We start from the raw sequence: 11,453 nt of genomic DNA on the forward strand, positions 1-11,453 counted from the left end.
ATTTTACAATAATATTGTAACATTATTATAAATTTGCTGTAATATTACATAGTAATATATCGATATATATCAATAAATATTGCTGTAATATTAAATTTCATAATAAATATTTCTGCAATTATGGTTAAATATTCTAATAATATTATTAATTTTTAAGAGAGTTGTTGCTATGTTCGAGGAACGCACTATCAACTCTATTACACCTTTCTATTTTTTATTTAGATTTGAATGAACAATAAAGAATGATATGCGCTGATAGCGCACTTTTCGATTACAGCTAAAGAATAGAATGTGTCTCTAACTTAATTTATATACAGAATAATCAAAAATTATATTGTCAAAAAAAACTTATTTAATGTGTTGACATCAGTATTGAAATATTTAATACAAATTTTTATACTATAATATATGTTTAACATTATAAAATCTTCAAATGATATTTCACCTGGAATGCTCTTTGAAAGTAAATTCCCCAAAACTATTTATTCAGTGATGTATGTAAAGCGATATACAAATATTGCCTTATATCTCTAAATAAATCGTTTTGAAGAATTTACTTTCAAAAAGCATTTCAGGTGAAATTATTTGAAAATCTCGGGTGAAAGATCTTATAATGTTGTTTTATTCTTTTCTGTCTAATTTTTACTTAAGGGAAACCACGTAACTCGTTGCCGCCATCTATCGGTGTTAGTACTGCGGTCATAAAGACATTGCAATATTTGATATTATGGTAATATCGCAGTATAATATATATCACATTATAATATTTATATAATATTGTGGTAATATCGAATTGTAATATCGAATATACTGATTGCAATATTTCAATAAAATTACTGCAATATTAAAATATTATCTTATAATATTTTGGATTGTAATATCTCAATAATATTTTCATAATAATGCATTGAAATAGTAAGCTGGGTGGACATGCTTATTCGTTTATCTTTAAAAATTAATATCTCGTTATAATTATTGCAAAAATTGTAAAATGATAGAAAATTTTCCGACTCTGTTTAATTCTCTACCTGCGCACAAAATATTTGGTGATCAATCTGGGACATCCTGTATATTGAAAGATATATATTTCAATCAAGAAATATATTTAATATCTTACAGGACTTAATAATATGTAGGATCGGATATGTGAGAAAACATCTTAGAAATTAATGCCTTAAATGATCTAACTGGATGCTTAAGTGCTTGTATATCGTAATTCTGTGTGAATTTATAATATATATATTGTGATATACTACGATATGCTATGACAGGAGAAATCGGGGCTAGTAGACTCATTTTTCAGTTTCGAATTTTTACAGATGAAGTTAAGAGACTTACCGAAAAAATGAATTCTATATATCAGTTACTATACATTTGATTACTTAATAATATTTTAACAATGGGAAACTAATAACTAATATGAAAAAAAAATGTATTTTTCTGCATTCCATCTGATTCAACTAGCCCCGGGACTGGGGTATTATAATATGTAATTTGACTAAGATTATTAAAATGAGGATTAATATATTTTAAGCTACATCTTTATATATTAATAAAACTTTTATAAAAATATATTTTAAATACATTCGCTTCGCAAGGCAAAACAATTCTTTCGCAAAAATTTGTTTGTTTCATGCAAAAACCTCGAAGCCTGGTTTTTTTCAAGACTGGACATGAGGGAACTCTAATACTTATAACATTTACCACTAAGATAAATCTCATTAAAGGAATAAAATTTTGAGTAAGTACTATATAAGAATCATTAAATGAGTCATACAGTCCCATTGTGATTAGTCTACTATTCCCATCCGTTCATTTTTTCAAAACATTAATAATATAATATACGATAAACACATAAACAAAAAAAAATGTGTTGGACTTTATTAGATAAGAACTTGCTAAATAGAAATCAAAGACAATCATATACGATTATAAAACAAAAACTTTAAGAATAAAAATATTTACGATTTTTTTTTAATTGTAGCGCAATTTCTATCATAAATGTGTTCCCTGATGAAAAAGTTTCGCTGAAATTATTCTACGTTTTGGAACATTTCAGCAAAATTGTTAAAAATTTGCTGAAACTTTACTGAAAATAAATTTTTCAACTAACGTACTGAAAATTATTGAAATTCAACTGAAATTTCTCTGAAATTTTTGCTGAAATTTGTCTGAAAATTTTGTTTGAAATTTTTTTTGAAATTTTATCGAAAATGAATTTTTCAGCTAAAAATCGCTGAAATTAAATTAAAATTTTGTTGAAAAATGTTCCAAACATGGAATAATTTCAGCAACATTTTTTCAGGATTCGTAACGAGATGTTACAGCAGACTGAGCGGCAATTACTGCCGCGTGTCTCGCGTGTTTTATTTTTAATGTAGCCTCGATTATTCTACTTACCTCTATAGTCTACTGACCCCGGTTTCCCCTATACTAATATATAAATATAATAATATATACATTCACACAAAATTATACAAGTACTTAAGATCTAATTAAACCGTTTAAGGCATTGATTTTTGTAGGTTGTATTCTATACGGTTTTATATTGTAAGATATTATATTGTTAATATCTAAATAATATAATCTAAATAGACGTTGTTTCTTCATACAATTGTTGTGAAGAATATTACTAAGACCTCGGTAATCTACAGATTTAGGACGCTCACACAGAATGCAAAAGATCCGGTTTCGACTCCCGACCGAAGTAATATTTTTCGCAATAAGAATTAATTATTTACAGATTTTAATACGTATGTCACTCAGCATTATTAAGATCGTTCTAAAATGTGGAAAAACATCAAATTGGTAAATTGTTAGTTAATTTAACTCATGATATTACTGCGGTAGTTTAGTAGAATTTGGGTTTTCAAGACCGAAAAATCATTTCGGCGCGTATTTTAAAGGACAACATATGTAGTATATAAATTCACAGAATTATACAAGCAGTAAGATTAAGGCATTGATTTTTAGGATATATATTTCAATTCTTACCTATAATGTCTCTTTATAATCTACAAAATTTTCTGAATATTTTTTCAGATTGCCGTGCCCGACGTTGTAGAGGCAGCAAAAAATGCTGACATCCTTATCTTCGTTTTGCCACATCAGTTTATTCGAACATTGTGTTCAACGCTGTTGGATAACATAAAACCAACTGCAGTTGGCCTTTCTCTCATTAAGGTACGTTTTAACTCTTTTTATGCTCTTAGATTAAGTTAGCCAATTTGAATTGAAGGGTTTTGGTCGAGGTGAAGGAAACAGTATTGAGTTAATCTCCAAGATCATCGAAAAGCATTTGAGAATACAATGCAACGTTTTAATGGGCGCCAATTTGGCCAATGAAGTCGCCGAGGAGAAATTCTGTGAAACTACGATCGGTAAATGTTTTTAATATGTACACATTCTCTGTTTTTTTTTTAAACAAATTATTTCCTTATATAATTTCTGTATTTTTGAAATAAAGAATTCGTGAAACTCTATACTATTAACTAAAACTCTGAACATATTTTTGATTAGACTTTATCCTGTGAAGAATCTTTAGGTTTGGAACATTCTGTATGTACATAAATTCCGAAATATTCTAAAGTGTTTCATTCTATAATTTCTAAAAAAAATTTCTCTCTCTTATAAAATTTAAAATATTTTAAAAAAGTTTAAAGTATTTTTTTCAGAAATTTTATAAATTTCAAATAATAAAAATTCTTTATTAAAAATATGTTAGCAGATATTGCATTATTGTGAAAATATTTTTCATCAAGGTATCATTCAAAGATTAGAAAATTATAGGGTGCAAGGATAAAAGATTGGCACCGGTACTGAGGGATCTTATTCAAACTCTAAACTTTCGAGTAGTTGTCGTGGAGGATTGCGAGACCGTGGAAGTATGCGGAGCTCTAAAGGCAAGTAGTTCATTTTCAAAAAAAGTTTTATGTTACGAATTATTTTATTGAATTATTTCGTATATATTTAAATAATAGTTGTATTTTCTCAATACTATATATATTTTGTTATTGTATTCATGATTTTGTTAATTGACATTTCTACAACTTTTTATTCCATTTCATTCATTATTTTTTATCAAACTGAATATATTTCGATTATAGAACATTGTGGCGTGTGCAGCTGGTTTCGTAGATGGCCTCGGATTGGGCGACAACACGAAAGCTGCGGTGATTCGATTAGGACTGATGGAGATGATCAAGTTTGTCGATACTTTCTACAGCGGTTCTAAGCTTTCTACATTCTTCGAGAGCTGCGGCATCGCGGATTTGATTACTACTTGTTACGGAGGAAGAAATCGCAGGGTCTGCGAACAATTTGTCAAGACTGGCAAGGTGAGAGATTCTAGTAGGTTCTTATGAATTTCTATTTATCTGCACGATTGACTATATAGTGATAAAATATCTCACAAACTCGTTTTTAGGATTGAAAACTTAAATTATGCTCCCTTATAATATATTAATATTTCGTTCAGATGGATGTAATGCGCCTGCGCACACTTCAACAATAGTTTTTAAAGTATCGCTAAAAACTAAAGCTTAAAGCAGGGAGCAGACTCTTGCATAACACGTAATGCATAAGAAAATGTATCTCGAAAATATAAATCGAAATCCTTCATTTCTTTCTTTTCTTATAAAGGAAAGAACTCTGATCTGGTTGAATTTTTTATGTTTTTTACAGAAATTATCTTAGAAATTTTTTTTATAGACAACAAGGATGAACTGATGTCTGCACTGTGAAAACAGAATACATCCTAAGTAACATGTAATATTAATATATTAATATATTATACAGACTATCAAAGCATTGGAAGATGAACTGCTGTCCGGGCAGAAACTACAAGGGCCAGCAACAGCAGACGAAGTCCACGACATGTTGAAGGCGCGTAATTTGACGGATAAATTCCCGCTGTTTACCGCAGTGCACCGTATTTGTACCGAACAACTGCGACCGGCGGATCTGATCGACCAGATTCGTAGTCACCCTGAGCATGTGTAAGACCTCTATATAGAATTCAGCGATAGTAGATTCTGTTAACATTCACTACATTTATTTTTTTTTAATGATGCTGAATTCTAATTCGATGCATTGAGAGTCGATTCTTCTTCACATTCCAGAATCAAAAAACCGATTTTGAGAAATTTAATTCATTGTCGATTCGAGTATTTTTTAGCTAGAATCAAGGAGATAATGGGCGCATTCAGCGGATTCAACAGTTGAGCGCTCACTGTTATTGGTGTATTCTTTTAACTCATCCAATCAGAATTTTAGATCTAGAAGAATACACCAGAGCGAGCGCTCACTCAACTATTTAATCCACTGAAGGCGTTTAATGCATTCAGAACGACAATCACTTGAGCGCTCAATGAGTTTATGTATCTGTTCGGTTTATATTTTTAGACTTAACGGAATATGCTGTAATAAGATGTAAGAGCGCTCAGTAAGAGCGTAATATTTTTAATTGCTTTCCATTGCACACAAGTGAAACTGAGTCTAAAATGAACTGAATATTTGATACTTAAATTAATGACGTCATTATTTGCTTACTTTAATAAAAAGTTATCACATGACAACAGAGGTTTGAACCTCATTTTTAAAGTAAGTTTACGAGATTCTCTAAAAGCACACAGTCTCGATCTTGTGCAGCTTACAGACAAAAACTCAGTTAAATCTCACTTGTCAGAAAAAAGGAACGCATTCAACTGAGTTATGACGTCACAAGTGAGAATTATCTAAGAATAGGTGTAAATAGAAAGCAACTATTGTTGTTTGTAATAAATGCATCCATGGCTATGTTTTAAAATTTATTGCAAATACTAAAAATCTACATTTACATTACATGCACTATAGATTTTCAGTATTGGCAGTAAATTTTGGAACACAGCCCATGTAATGTGATTGTCAAACAATTGAATATGATTGATTCTTATCTGTAGAATCAATTATGTTTAACGACATGTCTCTCTGTAAGAATCCCATCTGGAAATTAAGATAGACAGCTAAAAGCTGTTAAACAACGGAAAAAAATAGTTGGCAATAATTATATGATAAACGAATTAATATAATAAAAAAATTATCCATTTATTTTTGCCACGCTACATTATTCTTCTTTTTAAAATTCTTCTTTTTGCATTTCTTTTTTTGAACTTGACTCAATAACTCAATTCTTTAATTTCCTCTTTAAATCGATTTAAAAATATCATGGCCTTAGTAAATAAATCAATTCATTTTTCAAAAAACGGCATCAAATTGAATTTCTCACTATATTAAATATCTTAATAGTATAATCATATCTAACGACATTGAACATCAGCATGATGTTCTTTGATGTTCTTAGATAACATGATTTACTGTCATATTGTGAAGTATACATAGTAGAGTTATGATAAAACAGGCTCTTAAATTTGAATTTCTATTAAGCTTCTACATCATATTCCTAAGTGTACAAAGCAATACATGCGCACTAAAAAATTGCAGACCATAAAAAAGTTCACTGCTACCAATTATACTATGTTTTAACTCTCAACTACGTGTCTGGATTCAAGTCATTCATAGCATTTTTGGCTCTATAATTATCACAAATCTCAATGGAAAATATTTTTTTAACGAAATATCAGAATGTATAGAATCGAAATATAAAAAGGTTTTGATAACAATTGAAAAAATTATGCCAATACTAAAGAACAATTTGTGAAGAGTGCATAATCAGTTTTTTTTTCAAAATCATATTTTTATGATAAAAAAAAAGTTTAGATAAAAATAAGTAGTGTTTTGAAATAAGGAAAATATGAACTTTAAGAAAAAAATACGTTATATTGATTCATTCCAAAAAATATAATTATTTGCGCGATTGAAGTAGGGATATTTTTAAACATGCTCAGAAAAATGATATCGGAAGTATGATATCGGTTATTTTCTTCTTTAAAAATGCAATGAAAATATTTTATATTGAATATTTTATATTAAATATATAATAATTTCGACATTATTTACTCACGATTTTATAACTCTGAGAGAATAAAGCGATCGTTTCACCAAGATACCTCTCTCGCAAAAATGCTTTTTTGTTTTCGGAAAAAATCTGGGGAATTTATATTTAACGGGCCCAAGCTAAACTTTTATTGCATCACAATTAGCGTCAAGAAAATAATGAAACAATTGCATCATGGCGATTGACAGAGAAAAGATTCAAGTTTTTTTTACTTCTTCATTTCAACTCTGCAATATTAACCGTATAAAAATAGCGGCCGACTAAAATTTTCACCCGGATCCAAATAACCCACTCATGTAGTCGAAGGTTAAAATTATCCTGTTTTATCACGATTATTTTATTTTAAGAAAAATTTCCGAATTTACTTTATGAATTGCAAATTTTTTTTATAGAATTAAAGAACGCATAAAAATAAATCCCGCAAAATCGATTTCATGAGAAAATTTAAAAATTTACTTTTTCTGAGAAAAGATGAGATTTATTGAATGATATTTTTATTGAAATCCATTCCTTTAGGTTCGCTCCAAAAACCCTCTTTATGTACTGAGTCCTCCTCTCCCTTCTTGTTAAATTCTCGAGTAGAGATTATATTTGCCTCTATTCTACACAATCCTTACTTCTTGTACACGTGAATAATTACACAAAATATATGAAAAAGGTGAGACATTTAAAACTATCATGGTAATGAAATAAATATAAAACAATTTCCTTACGTTTCAGAATGAGATTGGAAGAGGGAAATACATAGTTTACGCAAAATACATGAATTTAACACGAGGTGTAGAAACAGCCTATGAAATCAAGAAGGAAATGATTTAGCCACCAAAGGCTTGTACATAATTTGAATGTCCCCATTATAATCTTATTGTAAATAAAGATTAATTATGAACTGAAATAGCATTTTTCTATCAAAGCTACTAAACATGTGTGTTTTTCATATTATATAATACATTATTTACAAATTTTAATTTTAAATAATAAGATGTCTAGGTGATTTCACTGTAATAACTATTCATAATTAACTTTAGTTGATTCTTATTCCTGTTCGATATCCTTCAATAGCATAGATTGTGCAGTTCAATTTTAGTCTTTGCTTTCTTTGCCTAATTTATCATCTTTCTGATCTTTATATAGCATATTATCTACCAAGACATCTGGAGTAAGTCGCAGTGCTGAAATTGTAATTTAAATTTGCTTATTCGATATAAAATTATCTAACACAATTAATGTTTTATTTATTACTCGAAATTAATGATAATTACCCACTCTTCTAGGTGCCGTTTCGATCGCTTGTATGACAGTCGTTCGTATTTCACATTCGACTTCCTGAGCGAATTTATTTAACTGAAATAATAAAAACACAATATTTCTATACAAGTTTCATTTATAAGTTCATATGATATATGTATAAAATCTGCCCATAATATTTTCATTGCACATTATATGCACGTTTAAAACAAAGAGATATACCTCCTCAATCACTGCCTGGTTTGTGACATTTTTATATTTTCTGTATTCTTTGTTTATCTGATCTCTCACAACTAATAAACAATATAATAAAATATTACTTATTGAAAATGAAAGATCTATCATTATATCAGAGTGTAGATTATTGACAAAGTGTATATTACCTTGTAATGCATATTCATCGCCTTCAAATGTCTTTAATCTTGTTCTATGAAGTTTCTTGAAGACTCGTAAAATCTGAAAATAATTATAATCTTAAAAGTAAAACGAACAAATGAAGAAATAAATAAACTGAAACTGAAGTATAACTTCCTAATGACTCTCGAAATTAAAAGACAAAGATTCAGACGAGAATGAGAATATAAACATGATATAATTAGAGCAATAGTCTTACAAGATGATTTTTAGTGTTTGTTCTGTTTATATATGAGGTTTGTACGTTTCGACTTAGTTTACTGTCTTCATCAGCGACTAAATATTTACAAATTAATTAGAAAATATCTCTTCCTTAAATGAATACAGCCACTACAGGAGACAGATTCCAAGTGAGGTAATTTGATTATATGAATTTTAATTTTAAATTCTGCAAACGTAAATGTGAATTAAAAAAACTGAACAAATATGAGTGTCAAATATCATATTCACAGTTACCTTATATTTAAGGCTTCCTTAAATTTATCTTTAGGTGCTCTACGAATCATTTTATTAGCTACTGAGCATCTAAAGATAAATTTAAAGAATCCTTAAACATAAGGTCTGATTATGAATACGGACATAAATAAGTATAAACGCAATAAAAGATTTTTTTCTCCATTTTATGAGCGCGAATGTGGAGTAGCAGACAACGCACTAGAGATTCCATGTTCAATCTCCGGCAGAATTGAAAATTTTCATACATTCGTAGCTCCTCTTAAAAAGCAATGACAAATCACCGAGTAGTTATACTTTCTCTGGAAACTTCTCTATCAGTTCATCGGAATCGACGTTAGATAGATGAGTGTAGATAGATTTCATATGACTACAGTGTACAATTAGCGTGCGTATCAGAGGCATAGCAGAGAAGTCACCACGCTTTGCCACGAGCAATAGAATTAAGAAAAGTGTTGCTTTACTTTAAACTAACAAGAGAAATCATTAAAAAAAATTATAGATCAAAGACAATAGATTACAAGACAATAGAAGACAAAATTATAGATCAAATAATAAAGGAGTAGAAGATTGTTGAAAATATTGTATAAAAGAAGCAACAGTATAAAATGGCTACGCGAATGTTAATTCAATATATCTTGATATCGTATCAATAACATCGTGTATTGTATTTTTCAGTATTTTTCAATTTTTCAAAAAACATTTGAAAGCAACGTACAATGCTTGTGACGCTATTTTATATACAACATTTTTATTATAATCTTTTGAGGGAATGTCTTTGTAAATTTTTAATAAACGAATTTATTCATGCTATAAAGTGTTAATTTCATATTCAAATTTTTGATAATGCCCTTAAATTTCAGAAATAAAGCAATAAAAATCATGATAGAAGAGATTTCTCTTACGGAGCATCTGTGGATATATATTGTGCCTTCATCTGTTTGTTAAAAAAGAGCTTTTAGTCTTATATTTATATATATTTCAAAAATAAGTATAATAAAATAAATTTGGAGGTTAGTCATTATTAAGTAACGCATTTACAATGAATCTAATATTCTTGTCATGAAATCTGGATAATGCGATAATAAAATAAAATGATTAAATCTTTTCTGTTGTATGTGAAACGCTCTTTTCTCTTTTATGGTAAGCCACATGATTCAGTTTATATTTATATTACTTAGACACTTATATATATTCAGTTTTTCTCAATTCACATTTTAAAATTTAAAATTAAAAATCATAATCAAATGGAATTACTTCACTTGAGATCTATCAATCTTGTAGTGGCTATATATATTGGAGGAAGATATGTTTCTAATTAATTTTTAAATACTTAGTCACTGATGAAGACTCTAAATCGAATTGAAATGTACGAATCTCATGTATAAGAACAAACAAAATCATCTTATAAAAATCATCTTATAAGATTATTGCGCTCTAATTATCGCGTTTATATATTTGTCTTTGTTTTTTAAATAAAATTTAAAGCACTCTTACTGAAACTTACAAATGCTATTCCTATCAAGAAATGTCTTCAAGTATTATATTAGTCAAGTATTAAGTAGTATGTTAAAATTTCTAATATATTTATGCACTTTAAATAATGCTTTATGTAGTGTTTTTAACTATAATTTAAAAACGCAAATTACATCTATTTAGAGTAACATTCATACTTTATTGTAAAAAAAATAAAAAGAGGGTGCCTAAAAATGGTCAAAATTTGCCCTGAGTCAACTCCTGAAATACTAATTCTACAGTATTTCTTGATGTACCTGAAAAAGAAATATAATATTTATAATACCAGGAATATTGGGAAAATTGCTAATAACGAAAATTGCTAATAAAACGTTATACAAAATGTGTACTGCATATGTGACATTATATGTTTCATTTTTTTTTATTTCTCAGCATTATTCAGCAAACAAGAATGAATTGAAATGGATTCAGATTTTTAGAAATAATTGATTCACAAATGTTAAAATTAATGCTTTTCAAACCTGAATGTATTTTTATTCATTTGTAGGAATTGCATAGAACATATCTCTATGTCTTTCAATCTAAAAATAATATTAGCTTTTTCTGTGCAACATAAACAACACACAAGCACTTTGTGAATATTGTTCAATTCAAAATTTTGAATAGGAAATGCAATTTTTCAATCCAATTACATCCAACTGAATCTAATTGAACCCAATTGAAACCCAAAAATATATTCACTATTTAAAATACGCATTCGGATAAAAAAAATTTCAATTCATTTTACTCCATTCTCATTTGCTGAACAATTTTATACATATATTCCAATATATATATATATATATATATATATATATATATATATATA

At 28.3% G+C, this 11,453-nt stretch overlaps 2 protein-coding genes across 3 annotated transcripts in view; one reads left to right on the plus strand and one right to left on the minus strand.

Annotated features, from left to right (window-relative positions):
* LOC105625676 (glycerol-3-phosphate dehydrogenase [NAD(+)], cytoplasmic-like) overlaps positions 1–5,001 on the plus strand; it is a 17,042-nt gene extending 12,041 nt beyond the window's left edge. Inside the window, exons 2-6 of the mRNA XM_012207000.1 lie at positions 3,043–3,183; positions 3,239–3,380; positions 3,790–3,902; positions 4,107–4,337; positions 4,798–5,001. Of these exons, the coding sequence (XP_012062390.1) occupies positions 3,043–3,183; positions 3,239–3,380; positions 3,790–3,902; positions 4,107–4,337; positions 4,798–5,001 (831 nt within the window). The remainder of the gene's footprint in view (positions 1–3,042; positions 3,184–3,238; positions 3,381–3,789; positions 3,903–4,106; positions 4,338–4,797) is intronic.
* A 3,043-nt stretch (positions 5,002–8,044) lies between these two features.
* The window catches only part of LOC105625677 (complex III assembly factor LYRM7), a 4,378-nt gene continuing 969 nt past the window's right edge, over positions 8,045–11,453 (minus strand). The window contains exons 2-5 of one of the 2 annotated variants that reach the window (XM_012207002.1): positions 8,626–8,698; positions 8,465–8,535; positions 8,261–8,338; positions 8,045–8,166 (exon numbers count right to left, since the gene is read on the minus strand). In XM_012207002.1, coding sequence (XP_012062392.1) covers positions 8,137–8,166; positions 8,261–8,338; positions 8,465–8,535; positions 8,626–8,698 — 252 coding nt within the window. In that variant the 3' untranslated portion in view covers positions 8,045–8,136. Of the gene's footprint in view, positions 8,167–8,256; positions 8,339–8,464; positions 8,536–8,625; positions 8,699–11,453 lie in introns of both variants that reach the window. The other variant, XM_012207001.1, reaches the window with a different exon arrangement.

The sequence above is a fragment of the Atta cephalotes genome (assembly GCF_000143395.1).
Source record: "Atta cephalotes unplaced genomic scaffold scaffold00003, whole genome shotgun sequence".
NCBI lineage: Eukaryota > Metazoa > Arthropoda > Insecta > Hymenoptera > Formicidae > Atta > Atta cephalotes.